The sequence below is a fragment of the Mustela lutreola genome, chromosome 3, assembly GCF_030435805.1.
Source record: "Mustela lutreola isolate mMusLut2 chromosome 3, mMusLut2.pri, whole genome shotgun sequence".
Classification (NCBI taxonomy): Eukaryota; Metazoa; Chordata; class Mammalia; order Carnivora; family Mustelidae; genus Mustela; species Mustela lutreola.
In genome coordinates this window covers 190,303,631-190,328,194 of record NC_081292.1, presented here as the reverse complement: position 1 = coordinate 190,328,194, position 24,564 = coordinate 190,303,631, and the positions used below count along the sequence as shown (strand labels likewise).

At 38.9% G+C, this 24,564-nt stretch overlaps 1 protein-coding gene across 1 annotated transcript in view; it reads right to left on the bottom strand.

Moving 5' to 3' along the window:
- Positions 1–16,123, bottom strand: part of ACADL (acyl-CoA dehydrogenase long chain) — a 40,668-nt gene extending 24,545 nt beyond the window's left edge. The window contains exons 1-5 of the mRNA XM_059168158.1: positions 15,869–16,123; positions 10,501–10,656; positions 8,187–8,324; positions 6,697–6,861; positions 905–971 (exon numbers count right to left, since the gene is read on the bottom strand). Of these exons, the coding sequence (XP_059024141.1) occupies positions 905–971; positions 6,697–6,861; positions 8,187–8,324; positions 10,501–10,656; positions 15,869–15,945 (603 nt within the window). The 5' untranslated portion in view covers positions 15,946–16,123. The remainder of the gene's footprint in view (positions 1–904; positions 972–6,696; positions 6,862–8,186; positions 8,325–10,500; positions 10,657–15,868) is intronic.
- Positions 16,124–24,564: the final 8,441 nt, after the last annotated feature.

The following is a 24,564-nucleotide window of genomic DNA, read 5'->3' as shown; positions in this document are numbered from 1 at the left end:
AAACATATTTAGTTCTTCAACAGGCTTTGAAACAATTTTCGGAAAGACCTCCTTAATGTAAAAGATAAACATCTTTCCTTCACTTAACTCTCAATCAGCAATAAATATTTACTGAGTTTATACCAGACACAGCTTTAGGTAAACAAAATCCTCTGCCGTCAGTAATATTAGATTCTAAGGGATGTATTTACTCCTAAGCCTGTCTGTAACCTTAATTGGAGGGCTTTCCATTTTTATCTGGGTTGATGTGACTCTCAGATTGAAGAACTCTCAAATTCTATCAAAGAATTCTATCAAATTCTTTCTTGACGAAAACCTTTTGAAACTCTTCTTGGTATTTGTAAGAAAATCTTATCTCTGGGGCACCTGGGTGGCTCAGTGGGTTAAAGCCTCTGCCTTTGGCTCAGGCCATGATCCCAGGGTTCTGGGATCGAGCCCCGCATTGGGCTCTCTGCTCAGCAGGGAGCCTGCTTCCTCCTCTCTCTCTGCCTGTCTCTCTGCCTACTTGTGATCTCTCTCTGTCAAACAAATAAGTAAAATCTTTAAAAAAAAAAAAAAAAGAAAATCTTATCTCCAATTTTTCATGAATATCAAGTTTATTAATCATTGTTTGTCTCATATTTGGACAATACAAGCCTTTCCCCTCTCTTTTGTGGCTTGAGAAGGGCTATTTGGAAGCTAAAACATTTGCCGTATTAGTGAGGACAGTATGACAAACGGAACATAGAAGAGGCACAGATCTCATGTAAAACAAATGTTGCAAAATTCCTACAAGACAAAACTTGAATAAAAATTCTTCTCCTGAGTCCATAGATCTGAGAGAATCAACAATGAGTAAGCATTAAGACAGGTACTCTTGGCATGACTGAGGAGAGAAGGGCTGTGGAAGCCTCTCTTTACACACCTTGCTTCCATTGAGGATCCAGTCATTTCCATCCTTTTTGGCATTTGTTCTTATTCCTTGCAAATCACTACAATTGGGAAAAAAAAGTGAAGAATAATGAAAAGAAATTCATTAGTTGGTTAAAAACTGCATTTTCAAACAGATCTTACATAAGTATGTCTATAATGTGATAATTCAAACTGTTTATACCATGATAGAAACTGACTTCTAATATTAGAAATTTCATACAAATGCACTGAAAAATCACATCTGATGTATCATTTTCTAAACCAATTATACAAATGTATATGATTAAGATTACATAAACTAGCCAGCTTTTATAGAGCATAAAAATTCCAAGTAGCATTCAAGACCTCCACATTAGACTCAGATGACATTTTAAAGCCCACTATATTTGAGATTAGTTGCCACCACGTACCTGCCTGCCTCCATTTACCTTGGGTCCTTCCCCTATCTCTGCTGGTCAAAACTTAGCTAATCAATCACTTCTCGGCCTTTTGGCTAAGATCAAGTGTAAAACTTAGCTATTTAAAAGACTATGTCTCAAATGCTTCCTCTAAACAAGCCTGCTCTAAAAGCAGAATAGATTATTTTTTAATATAAAATAAACCAATGTTCACAATTGAAATATGAGAGGCACAGACAATATTCCAGACCAAAAAAAAAGAAAAAATTGAAAACAATTTTATCTCCTGGAATAAACATTTCTAAAAATACAACCTTCCATCATTTTTTCAATGGAAACAGATACACACATGTATGTATTTTTATAAAATTATATGCTTTTGACCTCCAGATAAGATCTAATGCTTTTCCATAAGATCATTTATATCATCAGCATAGAATTACATTGTATAGATTTATCATGATTTTTTAAAAACAATTTATTTGGGTAGTTTCCAATTTTTTGTAAATATCCTACAAAAATAACATCATGTATAAAGAATCTACATCACTTATCCTAATCCTTGGAACCTGTGAAGTGTTACCTTATATAGAAAAAGGGTTTTGCAGAAGAGATTAATTTAAGGATCTCAAGATGGGGAGATTATCTTGGGTTATCTGATGGAGGGACCTTAAACGCAAATGTCCCTGTGAAAGAGAGGCCGACAGAGATTAAACACACAGAGGAGGAGGAGCAATGTCACCACAGAAGCAGATTGGAATGATAAGATGACGAGGCCAGGAATGGTGTCAGACACCAAGAAATGGAAGAGGCAAGGAATGGATTCTGCCCTAGAACATCTAGAGGAAGTGTAGCCCTACTGATACCTTGATTTGGGCCGATTTATACTAATTTTGGACACCAGGACTTTAGAACTGTGAAAGAATGAATTTCTGTCTTTTTAAGCCACCAAGTTTGGGGTAATTTGTTATGGAAATCATAGGAAAAGAACACATTCTCTTACAGCATTTATCTTGTATTTCAGTGACTAATTAAAAAGATCTTCTCTTTCTTGCCTACCCCACTTATCAGACTCAAACCTTCTGAGGACATGCTGTAGATCAAGCTTATATGCCCTTCACATAGCATACTGAATATATTTGAATATAACAGGCACTCAAATGGGACACTTGGATGGCTTGGACGGTTAGGCTTCTGCCTCCAGCTGAGGTCATGATCCCGGGGTCCTAGGATAGAGTTCCGTGTTAGGCTCCTTGCTCACCAGGGAGCCTGCTTCTCCTTCTGCCTGACTCACCCCTTGCTTGTGCTCTCTCTCTCTGTCTGACAAATAAATAAATAGGTCTCAGGCTGCTATCCTTCAAAAGGCCTGATTATAAGTTTGGCTTTTGGTTGGTATCTATGAATTTGGCAGGAGGGTTCCCACCATTCCCAGATCAGAGAAGAGTAATGCACTATGTACCTAAACTGTTTGAACAAATAATGATTTATGTTAAACACTTGTTTGCTTTTTGGCATCTCAACTTTTGCCACATGCTGGACAAACTATCTATGTGATCAACTTCCAATAAAATTCTGGGTACTGAGTGTCTAATGACCTACCCCGGTGGATAACATTTCATAAGTATTCTCAGAACTTGTCACTAAAGGAATTCCTGTGGAACTCCATTAAAAGAGAGCTCTTGGAAGCTGCTCCTGGTTTTCTATGAATTTCAATCCATGAGGCTTTTAGTTTTACTGATTCTGTTTTGTATTCTTTCACTGAAAAAAATTACAGTGAATACAATTAGAAGCTGAATCCTGTGACTTCTAGCAAATCACTGAACCTGGAGGTGATCCTGGGGACACCAGACATTGGAAACAAGGCCACCTGTTTGAAAGATGAGTTAAATGACCTAAAACTTTTAATTTGGTTTTCAGTAAAAGGAGAGATGATTATAAAAAACATTTTAAAGCTGCATGCTATTGTATTCTAACATAATTTTCATCGTAAGTCAATATGAAATATTAGTTCCTAAGGTCTACACATGGCTTATTGAAGTAATTCTTCTGTATAGGGGCATATCAAAGGTAATAAAGGTAATGACACAACTCAGTTTGTGGTTTTAAAAAAAACTTTTAAATGGTAAATATGAAATATGAAAAATGGTCTTAAAATATACTATGTAGTATTACCAAGAATTCAGACCCTCACCATAACCCTATTAAATAAGTATCACTGATACAGACATTTGGGCACAGAGATTTTGCCCACAATCATACAGCTGGTATCAGAATACCCTGGATGTAAGGCAGCCATCATTCTCCAGAACAGATCACATATTAGGCCATAAAACAAATGTCAGCAAATTCAAAAAGTTCAAACATCTTTTTTTTTTTTTAAAGATTTTATTTATTTATTTGACAGAGAGAGAGATCACAAGTAGGCTAAGAGGCAGGCAGAGAGAGAGAGAGAGAGGAGGGGAAGCAGGCTCCCTTCTGAGCAGAGGGCCCGATGCGGGGCTTGATCTCAGGACCCTGAGATCATGACCTGAGCCAAAGGCAGAAGCTTAACCCACTGAGCCACCCAGGCGCCCCTCAAACATCTTTTTTGACTATAACACTATGAAACTGGAAATCAACCATGCGGATAAAAATCTAGAAAAAGCACAAATTCACGGAGGTTAATAACATGCTACTAAACAATGAATGGGTCAACCAAGAAATCAAAGAGGAAATCAAAAAGTACATGGACACAAATGAAAATAAAAACACAACAGTCCAAAATCTTTGGAACACAGCAAAAGTGGTTCTAAGAGGGAAGTTTATAGCAGTACTCTACTGGAAAAAGCAAGAATAATTTCAAATAGACAACCTAACCTTACACCTAAAGGAGCCAGAAAAAGAAAAACACTCAAAAGCCCGAAAGAGCAGAAGGAAGGAAGAATGGAGCAGAAATAAATGATACAGGAACTAAAAATAAAAAACACAACAGATGAATGAAATCAAGAGCTAATTCTTTGAAAAATTCAACAAAATTGATAAACTTCCAGCCAGACTCATCAAAATAAAATAAAATAAAATAGATGACCCAAATAATCAAAATCATAAATGAAATGAAAAATAACAACCAACACCACAGAAACAAAAAATTGTAAGAGAATATTATGAAAAATTATATACCAACAAAGAAGATAAGCTAGAAGAAATGAATAAATTCCTAGAAACATAGAACCTACCAAAACTGAAGAAGGAAAATAAAGAAAATTTGAACAGACCAGCTACCAGCAGAGAAATTGAATCAATAATGAAAACTCCCAACAAACCAAAGTCCAAAACCAGTCAGCTTCACAGGCAAATTCTATAAAACATTGAAAGAAGAGTTAAAACCTATTATTCTCAAACTATTCCAAAAAATAAAAGAGGAATGAACACTTCTCAATTCATTCTATAAAGCCAGTATTACCTTGATACCAAAACTAGATAGACACCCCCCACCACCTTCACAAAAAAAGAGAGAGAACTACAACAGGCCAGTATCTCTGATAAAAATAGATGTAAAAATCCTCAACAAGATACTTTCAAAATGAATGGGTGGCTCTGATGATTAAGCGTCTGCCTCTGGCTCAAGTCATTAACTCCAGGTTCTGGGATCAAGCCCCATATTTGGCTCTCTGCTCAGTGGGACGTCTGCTTCTCCCTCTGCCTTTTCCCACGAATCATTCTCTCTCTCTCTCTCTCTCATGAATAAATAAAGATCTTAAAAACAAATCCAATACATTAAAAAAAAAAATAATTCACCATAATCAGGTGGGATTTCTTCCCAGGATACAAGGGTGGTTCAGTATTCAGAAATCAATCAATGTGCTATGTCACATCAATAAGAGAAAGGATAAAAAACATACGATCACCTCAACAGATGCAGAAAAAGCATTTCACAAAACATCCATTTATGATAAAAACTCTCAACAAAGTAGGTCCGGAGGGAACATATCTCAACATAATAAAGGCCTTATATGAAAAACCTAAAGTGAACATACTTAATGGGGGAAAACGAGAGCTTTCCCCTATCAGGAACAACACAAGGTTATCTACTGTCACCACTTTTACTCAACATATTACTGGAAGTCCTAGCCACAGCTACCAAACAACAAAAAGAAAGAAAAGGCATCCAAATTGGCAAGGAAGAAGTAAAACTTTCACTATTTGCCAATTTCAGGATACTATATACAGAAAACCTGAAAGACCACCAAAAATCTACTCAAACTGATAAATGAATTCAGTAAATTTGCAGGATACAAAATCCATGTACAGAAATCTACTGTATTCCTATACACTGATAATGAAGCAGCAGAAAGAGAAATTAATAATCCTATGTACAACCATATCAAAAATAATAAAATAGGAATAAACTTAACCAAAGAAGTAAAAGACCTGTAATCTGATGAAAGAAATTCAAGACAACACAAAGAAATGGACAGACATTCCATGCTCATGGAATGGAAGAACAGATATTGCTAAAATGTCTATACTAGCTATCTAAAGAATTTTCTACAGACTTAGTATAATCCTTATCAAAATACCAATAGCATTTTTCACAGAACTAGAACAAACAATCCCAAAATTTGTACAGATTCACAAAAGACCCAGAATAGCCAAAGCAATCTTGAAAAAGAAAAACAAAACTGGAAGTATTACAATTCCAAACTTTAAGTTATATTACAAAGCTGTCACACCTCAGTTTACATATAACCATGTTTTATAGGTCTTCTCTGACATTCATATCTAAATTCATTTTTCCCTTTTCCAACAAACATACATGCTCCATTAGTCTCTAGCACAGCACCATGTTCCCGTCATAGTACTTAATCATAATTTATAATTAGGGATCTACTATTTATGTATTTCTTGTCATTCTCCTCAGTAAGCACAACAAACATGTCTGTTTTGTTCACTACTGGCACATTAAAGGCACTTAGTCAGTAACCTTCGAATGACTGAATAAATGATCTTACTCATTCCCATTTCGTCAATTCTTTGCACCCCCATCCACCTCCAGAGTTTCAAATACCTATTTCGAAAAGCTTTCTGGACATTTCCATGTGAATGTCACCTCACATGCAAATTCACCATGCTCCAAATTCAACTCATATCCTACCCTTTTATTTGGTAGGCTACTACCTCATATCAATATCTCAAAGTGGCATATATTATAAATGTTTTATTATTACTCACATATGATAAGGTCTTATTTTCCTACTGGAGTTTGAAGTTACTTAAGGTTGCTTGTGTTCACATTTGTACTCCTCCTTCCGTATTGTTCAAAGGTTTGTATGAAGTGAATCGTAAGAAAATATTTGCTGTCGGGCAATGCTTCCAGAAATTTAAAACCAAATGAATGCTGCTTTACCTTCCCGCCCCAGGCTCTGTCATTGCTAAGGCACCAATACATTTCCCACTGGTCATCTGCGGGATGAACCGTTTAATCTGTTCTTCTGAGCCATAGTTTACAATATAGGGCATGATAATATCTGAATGAAGAGTAAAACCTGGGCCTGTACAATTCGAATACGCTCTTAAAGAGAAAAAAGAAGAAGAAAATTTAGAGCACAAAATAATTATTTTGTTCTGCTTTCAGGTTTTTTGATTTTTAATGAAATAATAACAAACAATAAACAACAAAAATTATTAAGTCTTATCACATTATATGGTAATAGCCTGTCTCTGCACAAATGTAGGAAGTTCCTGAAAATGTTCTCTCTTTGCTTTTATTAATCTTTTAATTTTTGACTCTAACACAATAGTACTCTAATAGAGTTCCATGAATACTTGTCTAATGAATTAAAAGATAAAATATTTAAAAGTACTAATCACCTACAGTTGTATTACCCTAACATACCAATGATTTTCATTCTGGCAAATTACCTTTTCCATAAGGATATCTTCTAACATAGTTGCAGACATGGTGTGAATTTGTACCTAACTAACTGTTTTTTTTTTTAACTATGTGACACGAAACAGCCATTCTTTCTAACCTAGCTATCAAAGAATAATCTGAAATAGTTGTAAAATATAAAAAATTGTTTATGTGATAGAATTTACTTATTCATTCTCCCACTACCAGATATTTAGATTACTTACGTATTTGGAAGACTATGATCTAACATGATGATGATTTCTGCACACAGCTCCTCTTTTTTCTACAAAATTATTTCCCTAAGATAAATTCCCCAAAGTGGCATCCTAGATCAAAAAGCAGAAATATTTTCCATTTTTTCTATGTATCCACATTTTTAATCTCCAAAGTATTGGCTGTCCTAATTGATAATGCCACTAATACCACAAGTATCTCATTTTCAACCTTGTCAGCAATGCATATTATGATTTTGAATTTTCACCGACTTTTGCAAACACTCAAAATGACACCTCCAGGTTAATTTAATTAGCATTTGATTGGTATAAGGATGAACTTTTTTCATCCAAAAGAACCTATTTGAATTTTGTTTTGATGAACTGTTGGGTCAAATTCTGTGCCCATTCATCAACTGAAATCTGTATTTCTTCTCATACAGATTTCTTCTTAAACTTTAAGTATATTTGATGGAATTATTTTTCTACTGTTTTTGTTTTCCCAAATAGCTTTTTAAAAGAAGAAAAGTAAACATGAAGCAATTAAAAATGAAGGGCTCTCTTTAATTTTCAACAGCACCTATTTTAACAATTTAAAGGGCATCTGCCTATCTTCCCACATTAAAAAAAAAATGCACAAGAGCCTATGAAGGGTTTATTCATTCACATTTTACACTGTTCTCAATATTTAAGATTAGAAAGCGTAATTCATCCTCTTCTCAGGAAAGTGAGCAACAAATAAGACTCCACTTCCAAGGTCTGCATACTTACTGTTCCTCCCAAACAACAGCTGCTGAATAAAGGTCCCCACCAACACCACCATGACGCTCTGCAATATTGATACCGAGCAGTCCTTGTTTTCCGGCTTTTTCCCAAAGCTCCCTACTCACTTCTCCAGCTTTCTCCCATCTGCAAACAGCAACATTTTATTTTTATTTATTTATTTATTTATTTTTAAAAAGATTTTATTTATTTATTTGACAGAGAACACAAGTAGGCAGAGAGGCAGGCAGAGAGAGAGAGAGAAGCAGGCTCTCCACTGAGCCACCCAGGCGCCCCAACAGCAACATTTTAAAATCAGAAAAACTTCTTTCCCGTTACTTTAATGGTCATAGTTTGAACTTATGAATGATATTGTTCAGGAATGTTCCCTTCATTTGAGGCAATTATTGTTGACATTGGCCATCACTTCCTATTTGCATCTGACTCTTTTATCGTTCCTCCTCCTTGCTGTCTTCCTTACTTCTTCTCACCTGCCCGTCTCTCCTCCCTTGACTATTCATCGGACCTGCAAATTACATCCACTGGGTACAGTTTCTCTCAACTGGTACCCTTAGGACGGAATCTTAGTTGTGCCACGTTGTCATGGGAATTTGCCCAACTCTCCTGTAAAGGCAACAGCCTCTGTATATTTCCTTAAAGTGCTGAATTTACCAGGATGAGCAAAGAAAAAAGGTGACAGGAGCAGGCAATCTTAAGTTTAAGGAGGAACAACAGAAAAACAGAAACATCTTGCAGCTAAGCTGTCAAATGAACTGAAAAGATTAGAGAGTTGCGTAAGATTGTGCAACCTCTGCTTTTCCTCTTTAAAAATGAGAATGGGGAAAAAATGATAATGAGGAAAGAGATGGCAAGTCGGAGATAAAGAATCTGAGAACTTTTGTTTTTATTTTTTTAAGTGGTATTTAGCTATGGTAAGTATGAGGTATATTTTTGAAGATGCTGATTAAAGCTATACACAGATACCTCAAGAAATTTTAAATGAAAAGAGTTTGATTGCCATGTACATTTTGATGTAATCATTGCCTAAAGAACCTTGGGAAATAGTTTTATCAGTAACCTAAAATTTGTCAACTTCTATCATTTTTACTTCAAATCCTCACCAACAATTTTTCTGGAACAAAGTTTCAAATCAGTAAGGCAATAAACAAAAAAGAATCTCCTAGAGCAAAACTTTTTCCTACTTTCTTTCTTAAAGATATTTATTTATTTAGAGAGTGTGCACATGCAAGTAGAGTAGAGGGAGGGGCAGATGGACCAAGAGAGAGAGAATCTTAAGCAGGATCCATGCTCAGCAGCAGCCTGACGTGGGGCTTGATCCAAGGACCCTGAGATGATGACCTGAGCAGAAATCAAGAGTCTGAAGCTTAACTGACTGAACTACCCAGGTGCCCTTCTTTTGTTTTTAAAGAAAGTTGCTTTTCACCAAAGACTAGTGCTAACATTAAGTTTAGCTAGTTTTGGTCATTTTTACTGAGAAAGCATTAATCAAGTCTCAATGGAAGGTATTTATTTATTTATTTTTTTAAAGAAAGAGCATATAAGGGGCAGGGTGGGGGAGGACGTTGGGTGAGAGAGAGAGTCTTAAGCAGGCTCCAAGCTCAGCACAGAGCCTGATGGGGGGGGCGGGCAGGGCTTGATCCTGAGATCAAGACTAGAGCAGAAATCAAGAGTGGGCTGCTCAATCAACTGAGCCCCTAGGTATGCCCCAACAGTGTTTAAAAAAAAAACATTTTAATTGTAATAAAGTGCTGACAGTGAGTGAATTTTGGAAATAGAGCAAAATTCTATTTTCATAGAAATGATGGGTTTTTGGTCAACAAAGCAGGATCAATAACTAATCAGTTAATCAATAAACAGCCCACCCAGTAATAAAAATACTTTAAGGTGGCCAATTGCCAACCAAGATTTGCATTATGCTGGCCAGCTAAGCTTTTATATATTTTAATTCATTAATGAAGCAGGAAAAAAAAATGTAATTAATTATTTAGCTACTTAATTGACATTTAAGAGTACTACTACTCTTAGAATGAGTTGCGAATTTGCAAAATAGTCTTATTTTCAATTGTATATTTTAAAATTTATTTAAATAGCTTTGGACTAGCTTAAGAATCTCAGAATTCTTAAGAATCCTTAAGTTTATGGTTACACAGTTAAGTATTATAGCATTATAGTTAAGAGAGCGAAAGGTTAATAGAGCAATTAACCAGTATATTTTCTGTAGAACAACTTGCAGCACTATCTAAGAAGTGGTTCTTATTGTTCCCCTTACGCATATTCCTTTAAAAGAAAACGTGCCACTTACTCTGCGTGGTAAGGAATCACTTCTTCTTGAAAAAACTTCCTTACACTTTTCCGGAAAATGTCATGTTCTGAAGAAAAGATTCTTCTAGTTCCTATATCTGTTAATTTTTTAGCAGAAGGAGTTTCTAGACGTTCTTCTCCTCCAGAATGAGAATATCTAAAAAATATACATATATATTAAGAAAATTAAGTGATTTGTTACTCTTCATATCCAAATTAATGCCACTAAACAGCATGGAAGGTTATTTCTACTGAACACATAACACTGATTTCTCCCCCGCGCCCCGACCCAGACACACTACAGAAGTAGGTAGAAAGGCTCTGAAATTTGATAGATCTGCTCAAATTTGAATATTACCACTTTTGATAGGATCTACCTCATCTAGATGAAATCAAGTAGTTTGTCTTTATTGAACTCACTCTTCACTTTCAAACCCATAGTGAGGACATAGTGTCAGTGACTAACCACAGGTCTGAACTGAGGTAAAACAGTGTTGTCACATGATGTGAATTAAATTATATAAAACTCAAATACCACCATAGAATAATACTGATGTTTTCATGTTACTATGATGTTTAAGATAGTATTAACATTTTTTCCAGAACCCAAATTAATATTTCATTCAGAATCATACAGTTTGAAATGGCAGGTATGTAAGATATAAACTATGGGGATGTTATAGCCATATTAAGGGCAACCTGGTGAAAATTTTTTAAAAAGTCCATGAATCTCTGTAAGGATTAACACAGAATTATTCAAGATCTTCAGAAACGGACCCTTCCTTCTCCTTGTCCCCGCTATTAACCTTAAGATAAGACTGCTTTGTAGTTCCTTTAGGTCAGTGGTTTTCAGGTTTATTTCCCCCTTGGGGCACTCCTAAAAGAGTGTGAAAATCTGTGTATCACTTTGCATATTTTCAAACTCATATCTAAAAGCTTTTTATGCTATATCCAAATTTTAGTAAAGGTTGTTTTTCTGTTTTGCATGAAATTCTGTTTGGAGTTCTCTCCTCCTTAGATGGAACGTGGTTTTTTTGTTGTTGTTGTTTTTTGTTGTTGTTGTTGTTGTTTTCCTCTAGTTCTTTTTTCTTTTCTCCTTCCTTCCCCCTCCTCTCCTTAGTGTTTTTGTTTAAAAGGCAGTTTTGCTTACCGGCAATTAGGTTGTCTCAACCTCCCCCCCCCCACCCTCCCAATCCTGCCGCCAGAAATGGATTACTTTGTTTTAGCTTATGTATTTTTATTTCATACTATGGACTGAATTGTGTCACTCCAAATACATGTTAATCTCTAACTCTCACTGTGATTATATTCGGAAATGGGGCTTTGAGAAGGTAATTAGTTAAATGAGGTCATAAGGAGGGTCCTAATCTGAGAGAATTGTGGCCTTATAAAAAGAAGAGAGAGTTAGCACTGTGATCTTCCATTACCCAACCTTTAGAATTATGAGAAATAAGTTTGTTGTTCAATCCATCCAGTCTACGGTATTTTGTTATGACAGCATAAGCTAAGTTATACACTTAATATGCATTTTCTGTCATTTGGCTTTAGATTTATCTTTCATATGCAACTTTTAGTGAAGTTTATTAATATAACTGAGAAGCTTTTCAAACGGTAATCTTTGGTTGTGAACAGGTAGTGCTACAATTTTTATATATAAGTCTGCCTTTTGCCTTCATGGTTACTACTCAGTCATTCAAATCATTATTTTTAACGGCTCATTCATTCATTTGGTCAACACATACTTTCTGAGTACTCATTATGCACCAGAACTGTTCAGGTACCTTGGACTACAAGAGTGTACAAAATAAATAAAGATTCTTGTTTTGGGGCTCCCATTTCTAGAAGGGGAGACTGAATAACGATAAATAATAAAGAAGCAAATTATAGAATAAAGGAGAAGGTGGTAAGTTCTATGGAAAAGCAAAGTGGAGCAAGGTTCAGAGTGTGTGTCTGGGACAAAGCTGGGACATGCCTGCAGGAGGGAAATCCTGCAATCAAGGTAGGTTAAGTTAGAAAAATGAGATCTGAACAAACACCTCAAGGTGGAGAGCCAAGCAGATTTTGGGAGTAGAAGAATTTTAGGACAAGAAAACAATTCAAGCAAAAGGTGTCAGGCAGGATGGTACCTGGTATATGCTAGAAAGGGCAAGGAGGCCCAAAGTGGATTGAGTGAAAACAGTAATAGATGAAGTCAGAGGTAACAGCACCAACACGTGCAGGGGTCTTGCCTATCACTACACTGTTTTATCAAACAGACATCCAAAGTTTACTTTATCCCGTAACTGAAATTGATGAAGGATAGTTGGAAGAAAGGCAGCAGGGAATAGGGAACTCCGCCCTAAGAGGAAACCACACTTGAAAGGATTTCGCAATACTTCAGAAGGAAGCCTCCACTCTTTCCCATGTGACCAAAAAACCTGATGATGCCAGGTGCAGGGAGACTTAATTAATCAGATTACAACAGCCCTCCAACAAGCCCATAAAACCCCCTAGACTCAGAAACTCCAGTAGCAGCATTGTACCATCACTCAATAAACTTCAGTAAACCTTGCTTTGCTGCCCACGACTCCGCAGGTCTGGTCTACTTCTTCATTCTTCCAAGCGACCAAGAACAGCAAGAAGTAAAGGAAAAGAAATCCAACAAAATGTTTGGTTCCAATTTCCTGCTAGTATTAATAAAACTATAACGCACATATTTGTCCACATAGCTTTTCCATACTTGAAATTTTCCCTTAGGACAAAAAATGTGCTGAGACTAGGAAACGGGTGCTCTGAAACACAGAATCATTTGTCAACATCATTAGCAAATAACAGGGTGGGATTTATATTCCAGTCTCCCTCTATTGTAAAATTTTATATCCCATATTATCTTAAGGAAACCTTTGGAATATCTCGAAGTAAAATAAACCAAGACGCTAGAGAGTGAAAGAAGTGCCAGGAAAAATAAAGATATTTCAGGTCAGTCAAAAGTGTTTAAGAGAGAATACGTGGAAGAAAATCAAGACAGTTTACAGTCAGTAGGTTGGACCATCCACTTCCTGAAGACCAAGAGAATTTTATTGAATACATTGGCCCTTTTTTTCCTTATAAAGACCAGGAAATCTGTACTGAACAAAAATAAACTTCTAATTTAACAGGCCAAGTTCTATTATTTTTTTTAATCATTTACATTATAAAAGGGAGACAGTCTCCACCAGCACCTTCAGTGATAGTTGGGAATTGGTTATAAATACACCAACTCAGACCTCACCCCAGATCTACTGAATCAGAATTTGTATTTCAACAAATTCCCTGAATAATTCACTTGCACATTAAGAAGCCTGCTATAATCAAACTGTAGTCCCTGACCTATTCAGAGGGTCCCTCATGTCCTCCTTTTTCAGAATTTATGAGATTTTCTTTCTGTACTTCAGCCATAATAATTTATCCCAATACACGTAATGCAGAAACAGATATGAGAACTGAGATGTCTTCTACGAAGCCAGACAATGTAAATGATGTCTCTTTTCTTTTTTTTTTTTTTTTAAAAGCTACTGTTCTTAAAAATGATATTTATGGTAACACATCATGGGTTTATTATTGTTACTTTTACTTATTGTCAGGATATAATTGATATATATAGTTTCAGATGTACATGATTCAGTATTTTTATATATGGTGAAATAATCAACACAATAAATCTAGTTAATATCCATCACCACATAATTTTTTTCCTTGTGATGACAACCTTTAAGGTCTATTCTTTTAGCAAATTTGAAATATATATACAGTACTAATTACAGTCACCATGCTGTACATTAAACTCCCATGACTTAGTTTAGAGCTGGAAGCTGGTACCTTTTGACCCCCCTTCACCCATTTCCACACCCTCCCCCCTACCACAATTTTTTCTCTGTATCTGAGTTCTTTTTTTCATTTGTTGTTTTAAGATTCCATGTATAAATGAAATCGTACAGTATCCTTCTGTTTGATTTACTTCACTTACCGCAATCTCTATGGTTACTTAAAAAAAAAAAAAAAGATTTTATTTGACAGATACAGATCACAAGTAGGCAGAGAGGCAGGTAGAGAGAGAGAGAGGAGGAGGAAGCAGCCTCCCCGCTGAGCAGAAGAGCCTGATGTGGGTCTTGGTGCCAGGATTCTGGGATCATGACCTGAGCCAAAGCCGGAGGCTTTAACCCTCTGAGCCACCCAGGCACCCTTATTGTTACTTTTAATTAACTAAACATTTGTAAAATTTGTTTTGTACTTATCCACTGATATCAATATAGGTAGGTACAACCCTCACATACACACACACACACACACACACACACACACAAATATCTTTGGGGGTCCTCTAACTTTAGGAGAGTGAAAGAGTCCCGATAACAAAAAATTGAAAGTCACATTCTTACGAAACTCTGGGGAAGAGCTCAGAAAAATATGTGCGTCCTAAAGCCAAGTCACCTCCTCAGTGAAGTCTTCCCAACGGTCCTCAGGAGGAACAGGTTATTTTTCCACTCCCACAGCACCTGAGAGTTCCACCAATGTTGTAATGAGCTAATTTACCATTCATGTCCTACTCCCTAAATAGTGAATCCTGGACGCTTCCAGTTCATCCGATGGATTTTATGTGTCCGTATCTAAAGCTTTTGATCTCATAAACACCACCTTAATAATCACAGAGCCACTGACAAACTATCTACTCTTCTGATTTAATTGATTAAAGCATTTACGAAATAAGTCTCAGTGGCACTGTCTGGTGGGGCGGACGTCAGGTCTTTGCAGTCCTGCGCTGCCTTCTCGGGGGCACTCTGGCCAGCAGGCTTCATCGCGGACGCCTGACCCTTTCTTTCTCCAGGTCTGCGACGCGGAGCCCTAGCCCCAGACTCACTAACCTACAAGCGCCTGGGCCACTGCTCCGCCGCCCTTCGCCAAGGTTCTAGGGCCAGAGGCAGCAGCGCCCCACCGCCCGCACCCCCACGGCGGGTGCTAGAATCCCACCTGCCAGACGGGGGCCGGAGAATGAGCCTTCGGCGAACCCCGCTTTGGGTTTTCCCGCGACCCCTGGGACACACCCGAAGCCCACATTCGCCCCGGTCGACGTCGGTCCCACCCCGACTCCGCGCGCCGCAGGTCGAGGCCCAGCCCCACCCCCGCAGCCTCCCGCGCCCACCGCCCAGGTCGCCGCCCCTTACGCACCGCGCCGACGCGGCCCGCAGCGTTCCAGGCCCCTCGCGACCCTCCCCAGTCCCTCAGCCCCTTCCCTGCCACCCCTCCTTCCCCTCCCCGCGTCTCCCTCCGCTCCCCTCCCCTCTCCTCTCGCACAGTCACAGTCCCGCAGCCCGCGCGGGCAGTTCCGCTGGAGCCCCCCGGCCCGCAGTCACCTGGCGGCCGGCCGCGAGGGCAGGGCGCAGCGGCAGCCCCACCGGCGTAGGGAGCCGCGGAACAAGCGTGCAGCCATGGCGGGGACGACGGCGGAGGGCGGCGGGGCGACGCACGCGACTCTCGGAGACCCCGGCGCCGGGGGCGGGCGGCTCGGTTCTCCGCGGGACCGGCCTGCTGGGTCGTGCCCCGCGAAAAGCGTCCCGCGAGCCTTTGAGGAGTTGAAGTCTGATGACAGCTTCGACCTCCGGAGCCCGCCTCCTCGCGGGCGGCCGGGCGGGAGGGCGGGTGGAGCGTGTCGGGGACTGCAACACTCCTCTCTGGGGCCGCCGCCAACCGAGTCCTCTCTGATCGGGATTCCCGTCTTGCCCTTTCCCTTCTTCCCTCAACTTACCAAATACGGCTTGATAATTGACATTTCAACGGTGTGATAGTCTGAGCTGTTGAAATGTATGGACTTGGTATTTTAGGGGTAGGGAATCTGAAATGTATGGACTTGGTATTTTAGGGGTAGGGAATCTGAAATGTATGGACTTGGTATTTTAGGGGTAGGGAATCTGTGAAGGATTTTGAACTCAAGTAGTTGGCGGCGTGGAATTCTAAGGAGGTAAGGCAGGGCATTGAGACCATTCTAATAGTGAAGGAGATAAAAAGGCCCGAAAACGAGGTTTTGCGTTAGAAATCAAGCCCTCATTAACTGATTGCAGAATATCAAGAATTAAAAAAAAGGGGGGAGGGCGTTCATTCCAAATAGAAGCGTGTGAACGATATTAGCAGACAGGGGGAGCTCAGGGCTCCGTGCAGGCTTGCCAAAATTCTAGACTCTGATGCCTGGGGGGTGGGGGGTGGGGGGGGTGTCTTAGGGACCTCCACCATGAGGAGGCTGTGCCAGGGTACTTACTAGCTTCAGACTATTGTTTTTTCCAAATGATCATCGGCTGATCAAGTTACCTGCCAGTATGGGGCGATAAGAGACCTTTTTCTGCAGGGTCTTGCTGAGCCCCTGAAAAACAATAATAATAAATGAAATAAAAATGATAATAATGTTAGTTATTATGATAATAAAATACTACGGAGGCAGTGTGCCTCAGTGTGGTGTGAGACTAACTGCAGCAACGGTAATATTTGATGATGAGGTCCAGGGTTCTGGATAGTTAGCACATCTCACCAGTGTTTGTTTTGTTTTGCTTTACAAGCTTGTTGATTCACTTTAATTTCCTTGTATAAAAACATTGTGTGGTGACAACAGTTGGATTTTGGATCCTCTGCACAGAGACTGTGCTGTGGGTCTTTACTAGGCAGTCTAGAGAACTGATATGGAGACATGGTAAACAGGGTCTCTTACTACGGGCGTGTTGGTGAGATAGCTATAGATTTGGAGATGGCATAAAAGGCGGCCTTGGCAAAGTTGCCCTGGGTGGCAGTGCAACATTTGGTCTAGGTGTAGCGGTTGTCGATAGCAGTTATCCTCAGCAGCTTCTTGGGTCCAGATGATGTTCGAGCTTCTGCGGGCAGGGGTGAGGCATGCCAGCACAGAGACAGAGGCCTGTTGTGTTTCAAGAGATGGTGTGGGGCTTGATGATCTCCTGGGAACCTCAGTGCCCTGTGTCCATGGAGAGGTGGGCCCTGCACATGGCAGAGGCAGGTAGGTTCTCCTTGGAGCACACCCAGAACCAACTTTGGCTGTTGTATTTCCGGAGAGTGACAAATGTCTTGATCTCAATCCACCGGCCAGCACAGGTTTCCTTTTGTAGGGGCCCAATCTATACCTCCCCCCAAAAGAGAGACATACCTCCCCCAAAAAGTTGATGATCTCAGACTCCTTAATGGCAGGGAGAAGAATAGAACTCCAAGAACTTTGTCTGCTTCTTCTTCTTTTTTTTTTTTTTTTCCAAGATTTTATTTGTTTATTTGACACAGAAAGAGAACACAAGCTGAGGAGAGGGACGGAGAGAGAGGAAGAGCAAGAAGCAGACTCCCCAAAAAGCAGGGAGCCCGATGTGGGGCTCGATCCCAGCATGCTAGGATCATGACCTGAGCTGAAGGCAGACACTTAACCAACTGAGCCACCCCGAGAACTTTATTTTCATGTCCTTGACCAAGAAGCCCAGTTAGTGATGAGGAGCCACCTCTCATACCCCACCTCGCCTTGGCAAGTTCTGCAGCCTCCACCCCACCAGGACCACATCTGTGACCCAGACTAGGACACCATTGCTCAAGGCTTTGCATACGACTTTCTGTAAGTGTTAGCTGTTTTTATTCTCCTCCACTTAATATACTTACCTTTTCAGATGATGGTGACTTTTAATAATGGCCTTTGATAATCAATTTGACAAAAATTCTGGTTTTTTTTTTTAACACAAATAATTGGCTCTAATAGTGAAATTTCAGATGCAGAAGACTTGAAAAAGATAAAAATTCATTTTCCTATCAAGAGGAAGGGAAGGTGCCAGGGCAGAACTATGGGGGAGCTATCTGAAGCAAGCAGGCAGTGAAGTCAATGAGTTGTGAAATGCTAAAATTCCTATGTAATGAGATGTGGTAAGGTGAGTGACAGGAGGCATTGTGATGTAGAGTTAGGCTACTATTGACCTTCTGAGGAAATGTCAGAAGGGGAGAATGGTCTGATTCTGGACTTCAGGGATGACCACAGGCAACTGAAACTGGAAAGTGACACTGGTTGTGGGGTGTCTACTGTTAAGCTGCTTTATAACGATATACCGCTGGGCCTCATTCCATGTTTTGCTTCAAATATTTCCCATTTGTGAACTGTTCTTTGTGTGCGCAGAAAAAACCTCTACTAATTACTTCAGTGATTCACTGGTTTTGCTTTGGCTATTTCTGAACTTTGGACAAGTCCAATGCAGAATACTTTGTTATCTTGTCTCCCTAATACCCTTTAACCTGGCACAGCTCCTTTTGTCTGATAAATCTTGACATTAATATTTTTTTTTTTAAAGAGCAAAAGCCAAGTATTTTTTAGAAATAACTTAGTTTGGTTTTTGAGTTTTCCTCATGGCAGAATGGGTATATAAGTAGTGTGACATCCTTCTCAATATATCGCATCAGACCATCCCTGATGCTAGTTTGTCCCATTTTTGGTGAGGATAATTTGAACCACCTTAATTTTATTTATTTTATTTTATTTTTTAAAGATTTTATTTATCAGAGAGAGAGAGAGGGGGAGAGAGCGAGCACAGGCAGACAGAATGGCAGGCAGAGGCAGAGGGAGAAGCAGGCTCCCTGCTGAGCAAGGAGGCCGATGTGGGACTCGATCCCAGGACGCTGGGATCTTGACCTGAGCCGAAGGCAGCTGCTTAACCAACTGAGCCACCCAGGCGTCCCATGAACCACCTTAATTTTAATATCTTAACTTGGTTAAGATGGTGTCCAACAGGTTTCTCCATTGGAAAGTTAGAATGTTTCATAAAGTTGATATGTTTGATTTTGCGGAATAAGAATAAAGGTGATTCTAAATACAGAGCTAATTTAGTCAAATTACTAAATGTTTCATGAATGCTTGGAGTAATTTATAGCTCCCTGGCAGGAATAAGTCACATTTTTTACTTGAGAGTTCTCCATGGCATGCTTTTATTAACTAATCTCATGTCAGACATAATTGAAATGTAAATTAGGGCTGGAGTAATCAGGGAATATTCCAGTTAGGGCATATACTTTGAATTTGGAGGTATGGGAGTTAACAGAAGGGAGCTTAGAACAAAATTAGGAAGGCTATTAGAGGAGCTTAGAACAAAATTAAGAATACTTAACAGTAAAGAAACCAGTCCAACTGGGGAATGTATCTTGGGAAGAAGTAGGAATTCAGGTTCAGCAGATAGGTAATAGCTGGGAGGAACCTGGGACATAGGGCTTATTGTATAGATTTAGGCATGAGACTACCTGGGTTTAATCCTAAATCTCTGTTCCTTACGGGTTGTCTGCTGTCATTGTGGAGATTAAATGTTCTGGTGTTTATGTAAAGGGTATTACACAGAGGTTTGCTGCATTGTAACCATTCAGTTTTGTTACTTTTGTCCAGTTCAGTTCAGTTACTGTTGGTCAGTATTTTTATTATCATATAAATAATATATATAAATATAATATAATATATAAATATAATATTTTATAATAATATAAATAATATATACATAAATTATATATATAAATTTAAAAATATATAAATTATATATTATTTATATATCAAGGAGATTAAATTTGATGTGGTAGGAAATAGAAGCCAGGCCCAGGTGAGCAAAGTTTATTCATTCTCAGTTCTCTTTTTCTGTAAATACTTGTTTCGAGTTCCTCAGAAGAATGTTGAGGGCACAACATTACACAAGATAAAATCTCAGAGGGAGAGAGGAGAGGGAGAGAATCACAAGCAGACTCCCTTTGGAGCCCCATGCAGGCTCAGTCCCACAACCCATGAGACCATGACCTGAGGCAAAACTGAGAGCTGGAAGATTAACAGACTCAGTCACCCAGGTGCCTTTGGAATTTGTTTTCTAAATTTGCCTGAAATATATATATATATATATTTTTTTTATTTTTTATTTTTCCCTTAAAGAGGGAAAAATCAGTTGGTATTTTACATTTTGGAACATTTTCTTTAAAAAAAAAAAAGTAATTTAAGTATCTTTAGCCAAAACAATTTTTGCAGAAAATCTAATTGTCAGGATTAAGAGTGTATTTGTTTAAACTTCAAGCTTGGAAATCTTGCTTCTAAATTTATCCCCTCTGGGCCACATTCATAATAACAATATTAGTGATAGACGTTTTTAAACAAATCATTGCTCAATGTGAAAAAGATCATAAAATTTATATTCTAGAGCTTCTCTGTTCTTTATTTTATAGGGAGGTCATTAGAAGAAGTAAGTCCTCTCATGAAAAGCGGAAGTGATCTAATTAAGTAGAGAAGTTTTATACACATTTTAATATATTATAGTCTTAGACTATATAAATCTAAGAGTAGGTAATGCTGTTATAGGAAGCCTGGACAGTATCAGAAGGAAGATTGTTAAGCCATTTTGCTTGTGTAATATGGAATAATTCCTCTGCATAGATGATTTTTTTGAGAGTAAGATAAGCCTTTATAGTAAGATTTCTCTAAGCATATATGTCTGAATCTATGTCCCTTTTTTAATCCACTGAGCCACCCAGGTGCCCCCTATATGTCCCTTTTAAAAAATATATTTTATTTATTTGACAGAGAGAGACACAGCGAGAGAGGGAACACAAATGGGGAATGGGAGAGGAAGAAGCAGCCTTCCCACTGAGCAGGGAGCCCAACGCAGAGCTCCATCCCAGGACTCTGGGATCATGATCTGAGCTGAAGGCAGACACGTAAGGACTGAGTCCCCCAGACGCCCCCCCCCCCTTTTTAAGCATATATATGTCCTTTGTGAAAAACAGGAGGGCTTAAGTGTTAAGAGGGCAGAGTAGTAGGGAGACCCTGAGCTTGCCTTGTTCCTTGAACACAGCTGGATCAGCATCAGATCATTTTGAACAACTAGGAAATAGATCTGAGGATTAAGAAAACAGTCTGCACTGTTGGAGGGAGAGAACATGGCAGATGCAAGGTTCAGAGCTGTGAATTGGGGGTGAGAGAAGCCATGGTGCTGTGAAGGGGAGTGATCCCTTTTTGCAAAATGAAGTCAGTGGGTGAGAGAGCAGGAGAGAGAGCATTGCATAGGGTTCAAACAATAAGATGCCGTGAGGGGATCCTCTGGGTCTTATTGGGAGAAAACATTCCCCTTCCTGGAGTACATTTGGAAGAGTGTATTTTGCCTCTCCAGTGACATGAGGGCTGCCAGTAGCCATTGAGCAGCTTTCAACAGCAGGGGCCAAAGGTATGCACTGAGGGAGGATAACCTGGGGTCAGAGCTTTTTGCTGTGCATCACAATGGACTCTAGCTACCCTGCATACCACACACCATGTGACTGTTTTTCTGGTCCAGAATGGTGCTGGATGCACTTCAAGTCTCTTCTCTGGGAAAGAGGAGTGGGTCTGCACCTTGCCATGCCGTTTAAGATTTGAAGTTTTGAATCCTGGCCACTGGCCAGAGAAAACTAATTGTGGCACTGAGTGTGTCATTGGGTGGACACAGATGAGTTGAGGGGAGGGATCTGACAAAAGCTTTGGACACAGGAGAGGAGATTGTTTGCTTTTCTATGAGGGCAGTAGCCACTAGTTCCTTTACCAAAGGTGGAGAGGACATTTTTCACTCCCTGGCCATCAGCAGGCTTGGACTTCAAAGAGAAACACAGCACCTCCCATGGAGGCTGGAGTCATTTGTACCAAACCCCAACCCCTTGTGCTCATCAGGTCTATCTTTACTGGGACAGGTCTGACTGAGCCAGAGCAGCAGGCCTGTCCCTCAGAAGACCTATACAGGCCCCCAACATATAACAAGTCTACTGATCAGAGAGTGCTCCAAAGTGTCAGCTTCAGTTCTGGTGGAAATAGGTTTCCTTTTTTGTGAATTAAAACATTTTTAATTTTTAATCTTTTATACTTTCAGTTTATCTTATTTTCCTCTTCTTCTTCTTCTTCTTTTTTTTTTTTTCTAATCAGTCTTGTAGTTTTTTTGTTTATTTGTTGGTTTGTTTCCTTTTCTTGTTTTTTGGATCAAGCTTCCCCCCCCCCCCTTCTTTCTTATTCTCTGGAATCAGGCTTATAGTTCTTTGTCCATTTGTTTGCATTTTTGTTCCTTTTCATTTTCTTTGAATCAGGTGTTTTTTATGCCCTGGCTTATCTTGATAAATAAACTGAAGCACAAGTAGTTCAAGATCTAGACACTCCCCACTGCAAACAAGGAAGAACTTTGTACTAAAGGATTAACTTTTGGGAAAGAGTAATCAAAACAGCAGAGCACACACAGCATATGCCAGAAACACTTCTCGAAATGCCAGGCTCTGGACTTCATCTGACTCCTTCTTAAGTAGTATTACTCTCAAGAGTAGGGAATATAACAAGGTTTCATCATATGCAAAAGACAGAAACTTAGACATAATGACAAGATGGAGAAATTCTTCCCAAAAGATAAGAAGAAATAACAGCCAGGGATTTGCTCAAAACAGATATAAGCAATATATCTGAACAAGAATTTAGGATAACAGTCAAAAGAATAGTAGCTGGGCTTGAAAGAGGCATAGAAGACATCAGAGAAGCCCTGGCTATAGGGATAAAAGATCTAAAAACTAGTCAGGCCAAAGTAAAATATGCTCTAACAAGCAATCAGCTAGATGTCATCACAATGGGAATGGAGGAAACAGAGGATCAAATAGGTAATAAAGAAGATAAAATTATGGAAAAGAATGAAGCTGAAAAGAAGAGACTTAGGGAACTCAGCAATTTCACAAAGCCCAGTAATATTTGTATCATAGGAGTCCCAGAAAAAGAGCAGGAAAAAGGGGCAGAAGATCTATTTGAACAATTAAAGCTGAGAACTTCCCTAATCTAGGGGAGGAAATAGGCATTTAAGTCCAAGAGGTATAGAGAATGCCCCTCAAAATCAACAAAAACAGGTCAACACCAAGATATATCATAGTAAATCTTAGGAAATACAAAGATAAAGAGAGAATTCTGAAAGCAGCTCAGGACAAGAGTTTATTAAACTATAAGGGTAGACACATAGGTTAGCAGTAGACTTGTCCACAGAACCTTAGCAGGCCAGACTCAAGTGGCAGGATATATTCAATGTGCTAAATGGGAAAAATATGCAGCCAAGAACACTTTATCCAGCAAAGCTGTCATTTAGAATAGAAGGAGAGAGAAATCATTTCCAAGACAAGCAAAAATTAAGGTGTTTGTGAACACTAAAACAACTCTATGAGAAATATTAAAGGGGACTCTTTCAGCAGGAAAGAGAGACCAAAGCAACAAAGTCAAGGAACAGAGATAATCTATAAGAACAGTGACTTTACAGGTAATACAATGACACTAAGTTCATTACTCTGAATGTAAATGGACTAAATGCTCCAGTCAAAAGACAAAAGATGTCAGAATGGGTAAAAAAGACAAGATCGATGGATATGCCGCTTATACGAGACTCATTTTAGACCCAAAGACATCTCCAGCTTGAAAGTGAGGAGATGGAGCACCTGCACTCTAACTTTTACAGCAGCAATGTCCACAACAGCCAAATTATGGAAAGAACCCAAATGTCCATTGACAGATGAATGGATAAAGAAGATGTGGTGTATATGTGTGTGTGTGATATATATATATATATATATATATATATATATATATATATATATATATATATATAAAATAGAATATTAGGCAGCCATAAAAAATGAAATTCTACTATTTGCAATGACATGGATGGAACTAGAAGGTATTGTGCTAAGTGAAATAAGTCAATTAGAGAAAAGACAACTATCATATGATCTCACTGATATGAGGAATTTGAGAAACAAGGCAGAAGATTCTGGGGGAAGAGAGGAAAAAATGAAACAAGAAGAAACCAGGGAGGGAGACAAACCATAAGAAAATTTTAATCTCAGGAAACAAACTGAGGGTTGCTGGAGTGGAGGACAGTGGGAGGGATGAAGTGGGTGGGTGATGGACACTGGGGAGAGTATATGTTGAGGTGAGCACTGTGTATTGTGTAAGACTGATAAATCACAGACCTGCACCCCTGAAACAAATAATATATAATATGTTAATAATAAAAAATTTTAAAAATAAAAT